Source organism: Myripristis murdjan, chromosome 23, assembly GCF_902150065.1.
Source record: "Myripristis murdjan chromosome 23, fMyrMur1.1, whole genome shotgun sequence".
In the NCBI taxonomy this organism is placed as follows: domain Eukaryota; kingdom Metazoa; phylum Chordata; class Actinopteri; order Holocentriformes; family Holocentridae; genus Myripristis; species Myripristis murdjan.
The window spans coordinates 1,252,717-1,267,756 of NC_044002.1; the positions used below are offsets into that span (position 1 = coordinate 1,252,717).

At 39.1% G+C, this 15,040-nt stretch overlaps 1 protein-coding gene across 2 annotated transcripts in view; it reads left to right on the forward strand.

Moving 5' to 3' along the window:
* The window catches only part of arhgef39 (Rho guanine nucleotide exchange factor (GEF) 39), a 75,849-nt gene extending 65,791 nt beyond the window's left edge, over positions 1-10,058 (forward strand). Inside the window, exons 10-12 of one of the 2 annotated variants that reach the window (XM_030045389.1) lie at positions 3,417-3,543; positions 7,378-7,475; positions 8,080-10,058. In XM_030045389.1, the coding sequence (XP_029901249.1) occupies positions 3,417-3,543; positions 7,378-7,475; positions 8,080-8,119 (265 nt within the window). In that variant the 3' untranslated portion in view covers positions 8,120-10,058. The remainder of the gene's footprint in view (positions 1-3,416; positions 3,544-7,377; positions 7,476-8,079) is intronic. The other variant, XM_030045390.1, reaches the window with a different exon arrangement.
* Positions 10,059-15,040: the final 4,982 nt, after the last annotated feature.

Genomic DNA, 15,040 nt, shown 5'->3' on the forward strand with positions numbered 1-15,040 from the left:
AAATTTGGGATTTGCTTTTAATATTTTTTGAAAATATTTGAAATGGAGTCACACTCAAATCTTCAAGCTTCTCTCTTTTTTTTATTATTAATTTCTCACTTGTTTTTTAACAGGAATAAAAAAAAAAATTCAGCCATTAACCTTTATCACTGTCATTATGTGTAGTGAGAAACAATCTCATTTCCCACAGGCATTCCTTATTATGACAGTCACCTAGGATAGCTCTGCGCCTCCTCTCCAAATCAGCTAAGTCAGTAGGGCCATACCGAGCTTGCATATAGCCTGATATTGTACCTCAGCCCTGCCCCTCTCCCAGACAGCTTCTCAGCATTGATCAGCCAAGCCTGGGTAACAAGACTCCCAGCCCACCTGGCCTTGGATCCCTGAAGGAGGGTCCGGGTCAGCCTCTCTAACCAGCAGGGCCGGCCGGGCGGAGGGCCCCGACCCAAGCATGCCCGACCAGGCTAATTAGTTTATCACCCTGTCAGAGTGGGAAGAGGAGAGGCTGTCAAAGCCCTCAGACCACACAGCTGATCCTGCATGGAGGCTGGAGGCTGACGGCTCTTAAACTCCAGGGAGCATAATTAGTTGTGGTGGAAGACTGAAGACAGGACAGGCTGAGAGGACCAGGGGTCATCAGCACTGTGACCACTAGGGATGACTTGGAAGGATGTGGGTGTGTGTGTGTGTGTGTGTGTGTGTGTGTGTGTGTGTGTGTGTACATCTGAACTGAATTATTGATTTAAAGGTGGCTATACTGCCTTGACTGTCATCTCTGAAAGTATTGGATTTTGCCACCAATGATCACCAGAAATTCAAACCATATGGTGTTCTGTTGCAGAGTCATCAGATTACTATCCATTATACTTTAATCATTTTCAATGATACTCCCCCTCACCATTCCATCTATGCATTGCATACAGTATCAGTTGTCTTACTGTCAGCAACTACAGTATTAGCAAACCCAAGGGGAGCACTTTTAATATTTTCCACATTAAAGACCACAGCACTCCAAAAACGTGATCACAATTGTATTTCAGAGGACTGTTTCCTGGGGGTGAGACGAACCATTATGTTCACCTTATAAACATGTACTCACACACAAACACACACACAAACACACACACACACACACACACACACACACACACACACACACACACACACACACACACACACACAGCTCCTAGCCAAGGGAGTCAATCTGGCTGAATCAGTGCTTGGTGACACAAAGTGAACAACTGTGGCAGAATGAGGCCTGGACACTCTAGACATTGTGGAGGGTGAACTCACTTTCACTTTACCTGCCTTTTTATTTTCAGAAATGACACCTTTGGAAAGCTGACAACATATTTATTAACCCTGAATAAATTCACTAGATTTCTTTAAACAAAATCATGTGGAAAAAATAAAATATAATACCCCCCCAGAGGTAGTCCTGGCCTGCCTCTAGGTACCCTAATTAAGGTATGACCACTTAAAAAATAAATAAATAAATAAATGTTTTTTCTTATTGTGGACAAATGAACAAGGACTTGAGCAACTTGTAGAGATTTCTGCTTGTGTTGTGCTGCTACTCTTGGCTTCTTTTTCACCTCTCTCAGGTTTGCATTTTGTGTTCTTGGTATGATCTTTGCAGGATTCGCACTCCTAGGGAAAGTAGGAACAGTCCTGAATTTCCTCTCTTTGTAGACAGTTTGTCTTATTGGTCTGATGAAGACCCAGGTCTTTAGAAAGGTCTTTCCTTTCTTTAGTCTTGACAAGCTTTGTGCTTCTCTACAATGCTTCCTCTAAGGTCCTGCAAGAGTTGTGTTCAAGGGGGTGGTTCACACCAACAAAACTGTCTTGGTCAGAACAGATCTGGTCAGTTTTGCCTGTGTGAAAATCTGATCACATTTTAGGTCATACTGAATTTACACAGAATTATAGAAATGTCTGAAAGGTTCACAGACTTTCAGGCACCACTGTCCACCTATCTGTCAATCTATCTAACAATCTATCTATCTATACAGGTAAATAGCTTAACCACAAATTTAAGAGTGATTTGATTTGATTGAAAACCTCACAAAACACTTAAGAACAAACTTGAATTTCTTTATATTCTCACTTTGACTGCAGTTTCAAACAGTTTGTGCTGCTGCTGGGAAAGAGGTGACTGAGGAGAAAATGTCTCCGGTAGTTATGTATGGAGTTATGCAAGTCCACAGTTTTATGAGTGAAAGAAATGCAAACTCTTGGGCCCAAGCTTCTCTGAAAATCGAAATACTCATTCACATAGTTAAAAAAAGGCTCAGAAAAACGTTTGTTTTTGTCTGTGTGTGTGTGTGTGTGTGTGTGTGTGTGTGTGTGTGTGTGTGTGTGTGTGTTTTGTAAGCAGAAGTACCAGAGCAGTGCTCTTGTAGTTATTTTTACAGAAAGGTGTGTTCTGGCACTTCAGACATGTTTGCGTCCACATGTGACATGATTTGTGCTCAGTAGTTGAAATCCCCTCTATTTTCACACAGGACATGTCCACCCATACACATCCAACTGAATGATAGAATCAAAACTCCTTGTGTTGTCCTGTCAAATGCACCTTGCAACATGTCCAGTGTCTTTTGAATGCAAGAAGAAAGCTTTGTCTGAACGTAGTATTTTTTCCTGTCACTCCGTTGTGGGTCTGTTGGTGACAGCAGCTACATGTTAGGATGTCGAGAATAAGCTAGGTTAAATCAGCTGTCCAGCTAACCACTTAGCAGGGAAAGCGGGGCTCCGATCATGGCCAGGTCAAGGTCAAGGTCAAGTTAGTATTGCATCCAAATGGAACACTAACTTGGTTTCAACAAAAAAAAGTGGCTTAAGAAAGACAAAAAACATAGGTCTTCTCGTTAATCTTATAAATATTCATTTAGCTATTTTATCAGACACACAGTTGTATCCAGAGCAAGCTTGTTGTTTGTTTCTGTTTTGGTTTTGGTATCCAGGAAGGGAATACAAATTGCCATCAAATTGTTCAATCTCAGGATATTGTATATCTCTGCTGCATGGATCCCAGGCATATTGTTTCACCATGTATTTTTAAAAATACAACAGCAGAAAGCACTGAAAAAAACCACTTGGCTATCTAGAGAAACTTCATTCACATCTATGGAGAAAGATGTGTTGTTTGTCTGAGGGGAACTTTACTTAGCTACAACTGGCTGTTTTGCCTTTATTGAGGGCAGGTCACAGGATCAATCAGCTGTATCACATTGTCAGGAAAAAATATTATAATATCAGCCTGAGAATGGTAGTACCCAGTAATCTCTTGCATTAACTTACATTTCCTCAATGAAGGAACATTTTATTACACTGTGATATCAATACATATTCTTTCTTGTTTTTTTGTTTTGTTTTTATAAACTTGTTTTCTGGTGTCTTATGTGTTGTGTGTCCAGAAAGCTGCAATCTAATAGCACAGTGGTCCATAGGAGAGATGAGCTGTGCAGGAAGCCCCTTCATGCAGCCCCCGACAGCCACAATACACCAAGCAGCTCCAACACACCTGGCAGGAAGAGGAATATGGTGAGACACTCACACACACTGTAACTCAACTACTCAGTCACTGAAACTTATTCTGAAGTGCTCATATGCACACACTTCTGCCACACTCACTATCAGTCAGTTGGTGTCACTGTCAGTACCCGTGATAACTTGTCATAGTGCAATAAAAATTTGTCCCTAAATGAATAAAAATGGTAATAATGCCTGTCTTTAAGCAGAGTGAGCAAAGTGTTTTACAGAAAGGAATAAAGGAATAAAAACAGTGACAGTGATGTTGAAGGGTTTTCAATGTAGTGAGTCCCCAGGACCCACAGGTGCTCAACTTGAGTGGGCCCTAGGGAAGCTGAATGGGTCCCCCCCAAAAAATTTGTTTTTTTGACTAATAGTATTGTGCTAGGGTTGACATGTCGTTGATCATCTAAACAAATGCAGGATACGCAAGGCAGCCATCAACTGCATGTGAAAAGCATAGTTAAAAGCAAGTATATCTACAGCTTAAGGTCTTAGTGTGTTTCTCAAAGACCTAGTGTCTGTGAGAGAGAGAGAGCGCAAGGCTGTATCACAATCCAGGGGAAAGGGGGTGGGTCTCAGGAGTTTAGCAGTCTTATGTTGTGGGGGAAAAACTGTCTTGGAGCTTGTTTGCTCTTGCCCGCATGCTTCTGAACCGTTCTCCAGGCTGGAGCAGAGAGAACAGTAGGCTGGAATGCCTGTGGTCATTGAAGATATTGTGGGCCTTCCTCTTACACTGTTGGGTGTAAAAGGCCCTCAGGTCTGGCAGATTGTTAGCCGTTGAAGGAAGAACAGGTATTGTGTCACTACCTTGATGGTGATGCCAGTGTGCAGTAACCAGGAAATGTCATCAGTAATGTTTACTCCAAGGAACTTGAAGCTGCTCTCTCTCTCCAATGGGACAGTGAGCTGTCGATGTGGGAGTGTGACCCCTCCCCAGCTGTTTCTGAAGTCAACAATCAGCACCTTTGTTTTGCTGACATTGAGCTGGAGGTGGATATCCTGACACCATGATATCAGGATTCTCACCTCTTTTCTGTAGGCCATCTCATCGTTGTCAGTAATCAGGCCGATGATGGTGGTGTCATCAGCAAACAATGGTGCAGATGGATGGCTACCGTCTTCCAGGCTCCCCTTCAAGTTAACTTTTTAGTTCTTTTATTGGCACTACTTATAATCAGCAATCCAATTTTTTTGAAAAAAAAAAAAAAAAGCCATTGACAGACAGACTGCAATCAACATTAGAACCACACTAGACACATTTTACTACCAAAAAACAATCAAACAGACTCAGCAACCACTCAGCACTACCGCTTGTTTAGCTTACCTGCTACATCTGTCAAATGGCGCCAGAGGAGGAAATGGGGCAAAAGAGCTGGAGTCAGGCTGAGATAACAAGAAAACTATCCCCCTATGCTAAAGGTATCCTTTTAGCAAATGTTCCGTCACTGGACAGTAAGCTAAGTGAACTGAGGAGTAGGCCCTTAAGTGGGACAATAAAAACTGGAATGTACTGGTTTTCATGGAGAACTGACTCGACCCTTCAAAGACCCTGTACAGAAAAATAAGTACATAATAAAAATAAAAATAAACATAAGAAGTAGCCCAAGATCAAAAGTTACTAAGGACAAAACCAAAAGTTACATTTAAAAAAAGTCAATAAAAGTGCATTTTACGACTTGGCTTAACTTAGTTAGAATTAACACACTGTATGTACATACACACTTTCAGACCACTTTCAACACCAAGAAAATAAGTACATGCAGGGACAGGCAGAGAGCATAAGGCTTTATTTGAGGCCTGTACTTAACATTAAATTAAAAGGTTAAGAATACAAAATTACATTAGATGGGAAATAGATGTGAACCTTTTCAGAGGAAATTTTGAATGTGCATGCTGCTCTGCGTGTATAGCGGTTTTCTCAAAGGCGTAGATTAGTAGCAAACTGAAAAAATGAACACAAGAGTAAAGTATAAAGTAGAACTGGCTTAAGTTTCTGAAGAAACGTTGAATGTGCTTGGCTTCATTGCATAATGTTAGCCATTCGCTGAACTGCCATCCCTTCGCTATGCGGTTTGTAGATGGTTGTGTGTTTGCTCGTTGCTATGGTATACAGAGGGATTGCTAAGGTGTTTTAAATGTTTGCACTGTGTTTGCTTGTGGCATAGCTGTGTAGTTACTATTGTGTTCCGGGTGGTTGCTAGGGGGTGGCCATGGTGGTCTGAGTAGTAGCTACAACATTGCTAGATGGTTGGTGAGATGTTCTTGGGGGTTGGTAAGGTATTACTGGGTGGTTGCTATGATGTTCCTCATGGTTGTTAGGGTGTTTCTAGGTGGTTGTCTTGGTGCTGTGGGTGGTTTCTAGGGAGTTTCTAGGCAGTTGCTTTGATGTATTTCATTGTATTTGTATTTGATTGTATTGCTAGGGTGTTGCTAGCCAGTTGCAATGGTGTTATTGGTGGTTGCTAAGGCATTGCTAGGTGGTTGCAGTGGTATCTAGGGGTGTTGCTATGCTGTTGCTGTGGTGTTGTGGGTGGTTGCCAGGTGGTTGCTATGGTGTTCCTGATGGTTGCTAAGGCATTGCAAGGCTCTTGCTATGGTATCTGGGGGTGTTGCTAAGCGGTTGCTATGGTCATGTGGGTGGTTGCTACGGTGTTGCTGTGGTGTTCCTGATGGTTGCTAAGGCATTTCTAGATGGTTGCTATGGTGTTGTAGGTGGTTGAATGCATTGAATGCAAGTCGAACAAGATGTAGGAGAACCAAATTACATATCAGAAATTGAATAATTTTTCAAGTATCTTCTGTAATTTAGGGAGGATGATATTTTTACCAAAGGAAAATAAAAACTGTATAATTTGTTATCTCTGAATCTAAAGAATTAACCTCTGGTGAAGTGTTTAGGGAGAGAAAGATCTGTCAGCTGTCTGGCTGAATAAGAGTGGATATATACATTTGGTTGAAAATAAGTTTGCTAAATTTCCCACTTTCAAATCTACTATATAAACAAATAAGCATATCTGAAGAATATGAATATCAAAAACTGTGGGAAGCTGAAGTTTCTGAAATAAAGGAGCAGATGGGATGTGCAACTTTGAGTGGGAAGGCACTCTGAGAAAAAAGACACTTTTGGAGCAAGAAGGTTTTCTGAAGGGAAATGTATTAGCCCAGATAATGTTTCAATATAAAATGTAAGGATAAATCAGCCCGAGCATACGAAAACAATCTGTACTAATGGGATGACCAGTTATCTTCATCATACGAATTCATTACTACTAGCTAAATTGTTTCCTCTGATTTATAAATCTTCATTCTGAGGAACCTTAACTGGGAGTTGATTTGGTTTTATTTTGATTTTTTGTTTAGTTTTTTTTGTTTGTTTGTTTTTTGTTTTAAACCGCTGAAGTCTACTCCCATTGGTCTTCTGGGAATATTATTTTGAGAGGTTATTTTCCAGTCATGGAAAGTCATGGAAATTGATGAATTCTCTGGGGAAATCCGGGACATATCAAGAGATTTTACAAATGGGTCACTTCACAGCAAGTTAGCAGAAGTTATTTTACAGCTTCTGTGACACACTTATTGTATTAGAAGCCACCTGGAGTAGAGACAGAGGCCAGGGAATGAGTATTTTTAACTCATGGAGGTACTTCTGATTTAATTATTGAAAGTCACTGAAGTTTTACAAAGTGTGCACTATGGGTAGGAATCATCAATGATCTCATGAGACCCCCCACCCCCCAAAAATACTGGATGATGGGGATGTTATATATGGAAAAGCTTTATGTGGAGAAACCTTCCCATCTCTTTCTCCATCACTCTGAAAACTGTCACTGCTCTGCCTCCCAGGTGAGTGCCAAGCCCGATGAGCGTGTGCTGGCACCTCCAGCAGGGCAGGAGGACATCGCCCCCAAGAGGATGAAGCTGGTCGACACACCAGTGCAGAGGTAGGATCCTCACCACTCAGTATGGCTCTGTGGGGCAAATATAACCCACGTTACAATCGTGATTTAAGGCCTACAGTTACTGACCCTTTGAAACCTTAGCAAATTCACTCAGTTTTGATGGGGAAAAGGCAATTAGCAAATTAGCATAAGAACATTAGTGAAAGAAAGAAAGAAAGAAAGAAAGAAAGAAATGTCTTGTAGATCAGCTAAAAAAAAAAAAATCTTTGATTACAAAAAATATTTATAATTATTAAGAAATCAGATCAGTGATGCTGGATATATGTCAAAGTTCTTGTGTTTAAATGCTAAAGCATTTAACTCTTTAAAAGCAGTGCATATATATATATATATATAAATACATATATATATATATATATAAATACATACATATATATATATATATATATATATATATATATAGATAGATAGATAGATAGATAGATAGATAAAATTGATACATTCAAACAGTTCACATGTCCTGGGTGAAAAACGTCATCATGACATCATGTCTGTATACTGATGTTTGTTTTGTTTTCAATCTAAGCTCAAAGTCCAGTTTGTCAAAGTGAGTTGCTATGCACTAAAGCTGGATTTGTGTGTCCAGCAGTCCAGAGGCGGCCACCTCCAGCTGTGTGATCCTCTGATGGGTCTCTCCTGCAGAAGGATCAGACGTGCAGAATCGTGCCGTGGACCCATACCAAGCTCTCCTGCCAGCTTCTTCATGACATCACTTTGTATTTCTACTTCATTTTGATAAATGTGACACAGATGTAATCGTGTCCTTGGCTTGTAACATTACATATTTTTTCACTTTATTTTTTGCTCTGTACTGTTGGAAATCTGAACATGATGGGAGAGATCTGGATCTGGATCAGCAGTTTTAACCTCTTCCACTGTGCAATATAAAACAAAGCTGATGTCAAGGAAGCAATGTCTGACAAATGTTTCTTTTGCAAAAGCCAAAATATATAAAATCTACAATTTTTATGCCAAAAAAAAGTTTTTCTGGGATTTTTCAGGCTGGAGACGCCTCAGAAAGGGCATTTAGACCACCTCAAACTGTACCAGCCCCCATTTTTAATAAATGAATATCATAAGCATATATCAATCTAACCACAGGAAGTATCTTAGGATTTTCTGCACGTCAACATGTTTGTAATTTACTGCTCGCTTTCTGCAGTAACAGCTGAGGAGCATGCAGGAGACTCTGTTCTTCATCTGCCTGCATTTTCTGTAGTTTGGAAGAGGAAGACAAAGTTCAAACAGCTTCATTTTCCTTCCACACCACCAGGAGTCCATCTACCCCAACACCACAAGCCTGCCAGCTTACAGCCACACACTCGAACCCTTTGAAACCTCACTGAAATTCCTTTTTGTCTTTTCAAATATATTTTTTAACAATATGTTACATAAACATTAGATATATCTTTTCAGTATCTATTTCAGTTTTTTCTTTTTCGTGTGCATGAATTGTTTTAAATTTTTAAATTTTTACATTTTTAAGCCCCCCCCCCCCGCCCCCCGTTAAAAAAAATACTTTTTCAGAAATTGCTACTATGTGCAATGAAAATTTTGTTTGTTTGTTTGTTTGTTTGTTTCAGGAAATAGACTGATTTGGTTGGGGGTGGAATAACAGCTGTTTAAATCAATTGTTTTACTGCCAGATAATATAATCATTCATGCATTTAACATTGCATTAGCGCATACTCATACGTTGTATCTCATTGATGGCTGCACTCTAAAAGATGACATTATGGTTTGATTTTTTTTTATTTTTCTATGAATTCTAATCTTCTAGGCAGATGCTCATTTCTCTGTAATTACTTTGGCTGATTATTTCCTATTATATCCTCTTTCTAAAATCAGAATGTATCCCTTTATACACATATATACACTCAGTGGCCACTTTATTAGGTCCACCTGTACAGTCTAATGCAGTTCAATGCAAGAGCTTTGCCATAAATTCTACCTTTTAAGAAAGTTTATAATGTTCATGTTGACATTGTGGAGAATGGGTCAATTTAATTCTATGTTTACTTTCTGAGGTAGTTTGCAGAGGTCTTGTGCTGGACTACATTATATTGAGAGGTGTTTCTAATTTTTTGTCCTCTCCATTTATATGCATGACAGGGGACAAGATGTTGGAAACACAATTTAGTACAACAGCTGCACTAACTATGAGCTCAAGGTCCAACATAATTAAACATAATAAAAAGAAAAGAAAAAAGAAAAAAAGAACAAAAAGAAAATCTGAGTATTACAGGCATCATAAAAGATAAACTGTGCAGGTAGACGGTATCAAGTGGCCACTGAGTGGGGACACACACACACACACACACACACACACACACACACACACACACACACACAGACACAGTATATATACATATATATATAGATATATCTATATCTATCTGTCTATTTATATCTATCTATCTATCTATATAGAGAGATATATAGATGGATAGATAGATAGATATGTTTCTTTGAATTTGTATGTTGTGTTTTACTTACTACAATCGAGCTGCTATGTAAAACAGATCATAACTGCTGCTCTATGCATATGTGTCAATAAAATGAATGGAAGGGAAATACTGAGCGATTTTTTTTCTCTTACTGAGCATCCAAATAAGGCGGGATATTTCATTTTAAATAGTAGCAGAGCTGCTTTGGCCGCTGCAGCCGTGTGGCTCGTCCCACATGAGACGCTGAAGATGTGGAGGGATGCGGAGCGGTCATGCAGGCGCTTGACAGTGAGCTGCTGGCCTCATGACGGTGATGGAGTCTGGAGGATTTGTCTTTGTGCAGCGGCTCGGCCAGTGGAGGGCTGATGAAGACATTTTAAATATTCAATGGCTCTATAAGTGGAGCGCAGGGGAGAGAGACTGATGAGGTTTCTATTTTAAAAGGCACATGATGGCTGGTCACTTTGTCTGTGACCAGCCATCATCAACACGCAGCGAAGCCCAGCGCTCCGTCCTGTCTCACTGTAACAGCAGCTGCCGCGGATGCGCAGAATCACAATGAGAAAGACTTCATTGATCCCTGACGGGAAATTGAGTAGGTGAGGCGCGTCCAGCATTCTCATATGTACAGCAAGACACATCTTGAAACCGTAGATTTAGAAAGGTTTCTTGAACAAAATTCACTTTATTTCTTGTTATTTATATCTTTGTTTTGGGGGGTCGTTTTGGTGTGTGTGTGTGTGTGTGTGTAAAACAATCAATTTGTTTGGCAGTTTTATTTATTTATTTTTTAAACATGTTTTAATAATTTAAATATAATTATAATAGTTATGAATACATAAATAATTATGTCATCCTCACAACAAAAGCCACTTTATTTCTTAATTTTTTATGGGACTTTTATTCATTTTTTTCCTTTGATGTTTTAAAATTTTTCTAGTATTTGTTTTGTTAAAAGTCACTTTATTTATTATTATTTTTTTTTTTATGTATGTAGTTATTTCTTCCTTTTTGGAGGGAGGTACATTTCTTGTATTTTCAGTTTGGTAATTTTATGGTATTTTGTGCACATTTAAAAAAATTTTAATATATGATCATAATAGCTGTAAATCAATAAGTAAGAACTGTTTTTGTTTGCTTTTTTTTTTTTTTTTTTAAACTTTCCCACATTGTTTTACAAAGTATCTAGAATTTGTTTTACTAATTTTCTAATAGTTTTTAGTAAACAAAAGCAACAAGGTAAAAATGTTGTACTCAATTTTTAGTACTATTTTTATTTATTTATTTATTCATGTCTAATTTTCTGTTTTCTTTTATTTTGTTTCTAATTTCTTGCTGATTTGCTCATTGCCTTTTCTCCCAGGTTTTTGAAAGAAATCAAGTGAAGTGGTCCATTGTTTCACAGTTAATGGAACTGCAGCACTATCTTATGGCCACAGGGTGGCGCTAAAGGCAGGATTTACACAAGAAGACACCTGGCCAAGGGCTGATGCTGCACTTTCAAAACAGTGCACTGCCCTATTAAACACAAACCCTTCAGTAGCTCCTCGGTTTCCTCTTAAACTTTCCCTGAACTCACACACACTCCTTAACAAGCTCCTCAGTCCTGCCTGGGCTCCTGGATTCTACTTGAACTCCGTTGGTGCACCTCAGGATTTATTCATCCTGTGGTTTCAAGGGGGTCCTGGAGGGGCTTCCAGGGGCTCCTTAATTCACCAGAAACTGCTTGACTGCAGAGGATGTATGAGGTCATTGTAACACTTTCTTTCTGGTTAATCTCACCACAATTTGTCAATGTTCAAGTATAACATGTAAACAATTTAACCCTTTGATTCTCTTGGTTTCTTTCAAAAGCGTGGGACAAAAGAGAAAAAAATTGTAAAAACAAAAACAATCTGAAAATTCCCACAAAATACTTTTCCTTATAAGGATCTTCAAACACTCCTAAGTTTTGCACCTCAAAAATATCTAAGATCAAACATTTCATTACTTGCAATTGACTTAAAAAAATATTAGGTAGCCACTGTTCAAATACAAAATAAGACACAAATTAAACATACAATGATAACTTGAGCTGAAATTATTTAAACCTATGAAATCTGAGTTAAGTCACTTAATTTCTTTTAAAAACACGGGGAAAAGGTGATCAGCAAATTTGCAAAAAAAAAAAAAAAAAATCACCCAAAAAGTACCAGAAAATTAGGGAAAAAACTGTGAGAAAATTCTTAGAAACTTAGCACATAAACAAAATTACAAGAAAACTATAACTTTAATTATTTTAATTACATAGTTCAATGATTAAAGTGTGCTAAATAAACAAACATAACATTACAAAACCTGTAAAATTAATTTAAAAAAAAAAAGACCACTACCCAGAAAAAAGAAATGGTGAAAAAGTGCATTGAAAATGAAAGCTGAATGTCTGTCCAGGTCATTCTCAACTGAGAGCCTTTGCTCAGCAAGCCTAAAAAAAAAAATCTCTTTTATCTGAAAGCAGTTCCAGCTTTGTCCACAGGGTGGCGCCGTGAGCCTCACTAACAGAAGAACACTGCAGTGTGACTGCTGATGGCTCTCTGGGCCCAACATGAACATGAAGAACAAACATAAAGCAAAACACAAATCAGGTGTGAGACTGAAAAAAGTCCCTGCCACTGAGACCAGGACAGGGAGCAGGGCCTTCGCCAGACATTTGGGGGCCCTGGGCAGAACAGTGTTTGGGGGCCCTCTCTTCTTACCATGAAAAGTGCAAGTCCAGATGATGAACCACCTGAAAGATTTTATTTAAAAAAAAAAAAAAAAAAAAACTTACTATAATGCTTTTGATTTCTCCTTTTTTTTTGGTGGGGGGTTGGCAGTTTTCTTGTTTGCTCCATTTATTTATTTGTTGTTTATTCATTACAATTGTTTTGGTAATTTTGTGGTACTTTTATGTTTGTTCATTTTTTCAGTTATTTTGGGGTAACTGCAATTACCCAGATTTTTTTTTTTCTTAGATGACTTTCAGGGCACATTCTTGTACATTTTTTACTTTTTTGCAAATTTTCAAAAAAACAACAAAAATCATTTACCAATGTTTTTGTTGTTTTTTTTTCTGTTTTATGTTTGTTTTTTATTTTAAGAATTTTTTATTCATTATTTGTAAGGTGTTGTCCTGATACACACACATATCTCCTGTGGCCGGGCTCATGGCAATTTGTCTTCCCCTCCAGGAGGCCCTATCTGTGCAGCGGCCTGTTCATCTCTGTGTTAATGCAGCGACCACGGTGTAACGTTTAGCCTCTGACCCTGAAACACAGATGAGTCACGTCTGAAATACAGTGTTCTGTCTGTGAGGACAGTGCAGTCTCTTTAGCATTGTCTTCATTACTGTTTACCATTACCATCAGAATGTTTCGCAGGAGGTGGAATAATATCACATTTTTCAAAATGGGTAAACTATCCCTCTAAGTCATTTTTGACCACCACTGACCAGCGCAGCTAACTAGATATATTATGATGACTTTGTGCTATGTGCAGCGGGAAAATCATACTTTTTGCCCTATTAATGGTTTCCAGAGCAGTCTGATCCATTGCAGAGGCCCACAGGTGTGCACTGTGCTCTGTGTTCTGGCCTGTCCCTGTGCTGCATGTGATTTATATCACTGAGATAGTATGACAAGGGGTCTCTAGACATAACTCTACAATCCTGTGTGTCCCAGCTCCTCCCACTATCTGTCATGATTAAACTCGTGTTCACCCTCACTTTATTTTATTTATTTAGTTATTTTGACATGTACTGTAGACATACTGTGATATGCAGACGTCAGCCCACAAATAACCCTCCTCTGTAAACTGTAAGTAGTTTCATAACCACAAAGGAGCAGAGAGGAAGGAATATTCTTCTTCCTGTCTCCCAGTTGAAGGCCAAAGTGTAAATCATTTGTTATCTTTCCTGCACTATGACGCAGTGCAGGGATGAATTCAAACATTTAAAAGCTATGTGTGCGTCAGATTGTAGATACTTACCCAAGCCTGTCGGGACCCAACAGGTCAGGCCGGGTTTGGACAAAAATTTAGAAATTATGTTGGGGTTCAGGTCGGTTTCAGTCATGTCTTTGTTATTTTAGTGAAACTCTAGTGTAAAATAAATAAAAATGATGAACCTATTGTCTGTTCTGGCCAACTTTTTGTATGGTGGTGGTTTACGTGATAACACTGAAGGCAACACGTAGGCTATTTCAGTTGGTAAATGTAACCTAGTGATGGAGGACAAGCAAAATCTCAGGTTTGGGTCGGCTTCAGACACAAAAAAGAGTGCCTGTCAGGTTCAGATTGGGGTCAGACAAAAATATGCAGCCCAATCCACATTCTAGTGTGTGTGGTTGATTTTGGGAGTATTTCTGTTGCTGGACCTATGCACCTTTTTGTGATAGGCCACGTCCACCATCACACCCTCTTTTGGCCAATCGATGTGAAAGGTTCATCAGTTTTCCATAAGGTTTTGTCAAGTTACGTGAATCAATTTGTAAGATATGCACCTTGTATGATGGGCCACGTGCACTACTACTGCCCATTTTTGGCAAATAAGTGTGATCAGCTCTTTTTTGCTCCATGACCAAGGTTTCCACAAAATCATGCCACATTATGTCAACCAATTTGGAGGTTTTGGGCCTTTTTGTGATTGGCAACACCCATCACACACCCACTTTTGACCAGTCAGCATGAGAAGTCAATCAGCTCTTTCTTAGCTAACTTTTTCACAAAGTTTTGTGCAAATCTTTTCATAGCTTTTTGAGATGTACTGCTAACAAACTATACTATACTATATACTATATGCTATATGCAAACCAACACAGAGAGCTGTCACCGTGTGGCCCAGTGAGGCAGACTCTGTGCTACAGGACTGCTGTCAATGCACAGACTGGCAGGTCTTCAGACAAGCAGCTGAAAAGGAGGGAGAGGTGGATTTGGAGGAATACGCTTCTGCTGTCCTTGGCTACATCTCAAAGTGCGTCGATGATGTCACCACTACAAAGACTGTCACCATCTATCCAAACCAGAAACCTTGGCTGAATGCGGAGGTTAGGGATGCTGCATACAGGTCTGGTGACACAGAGGCAC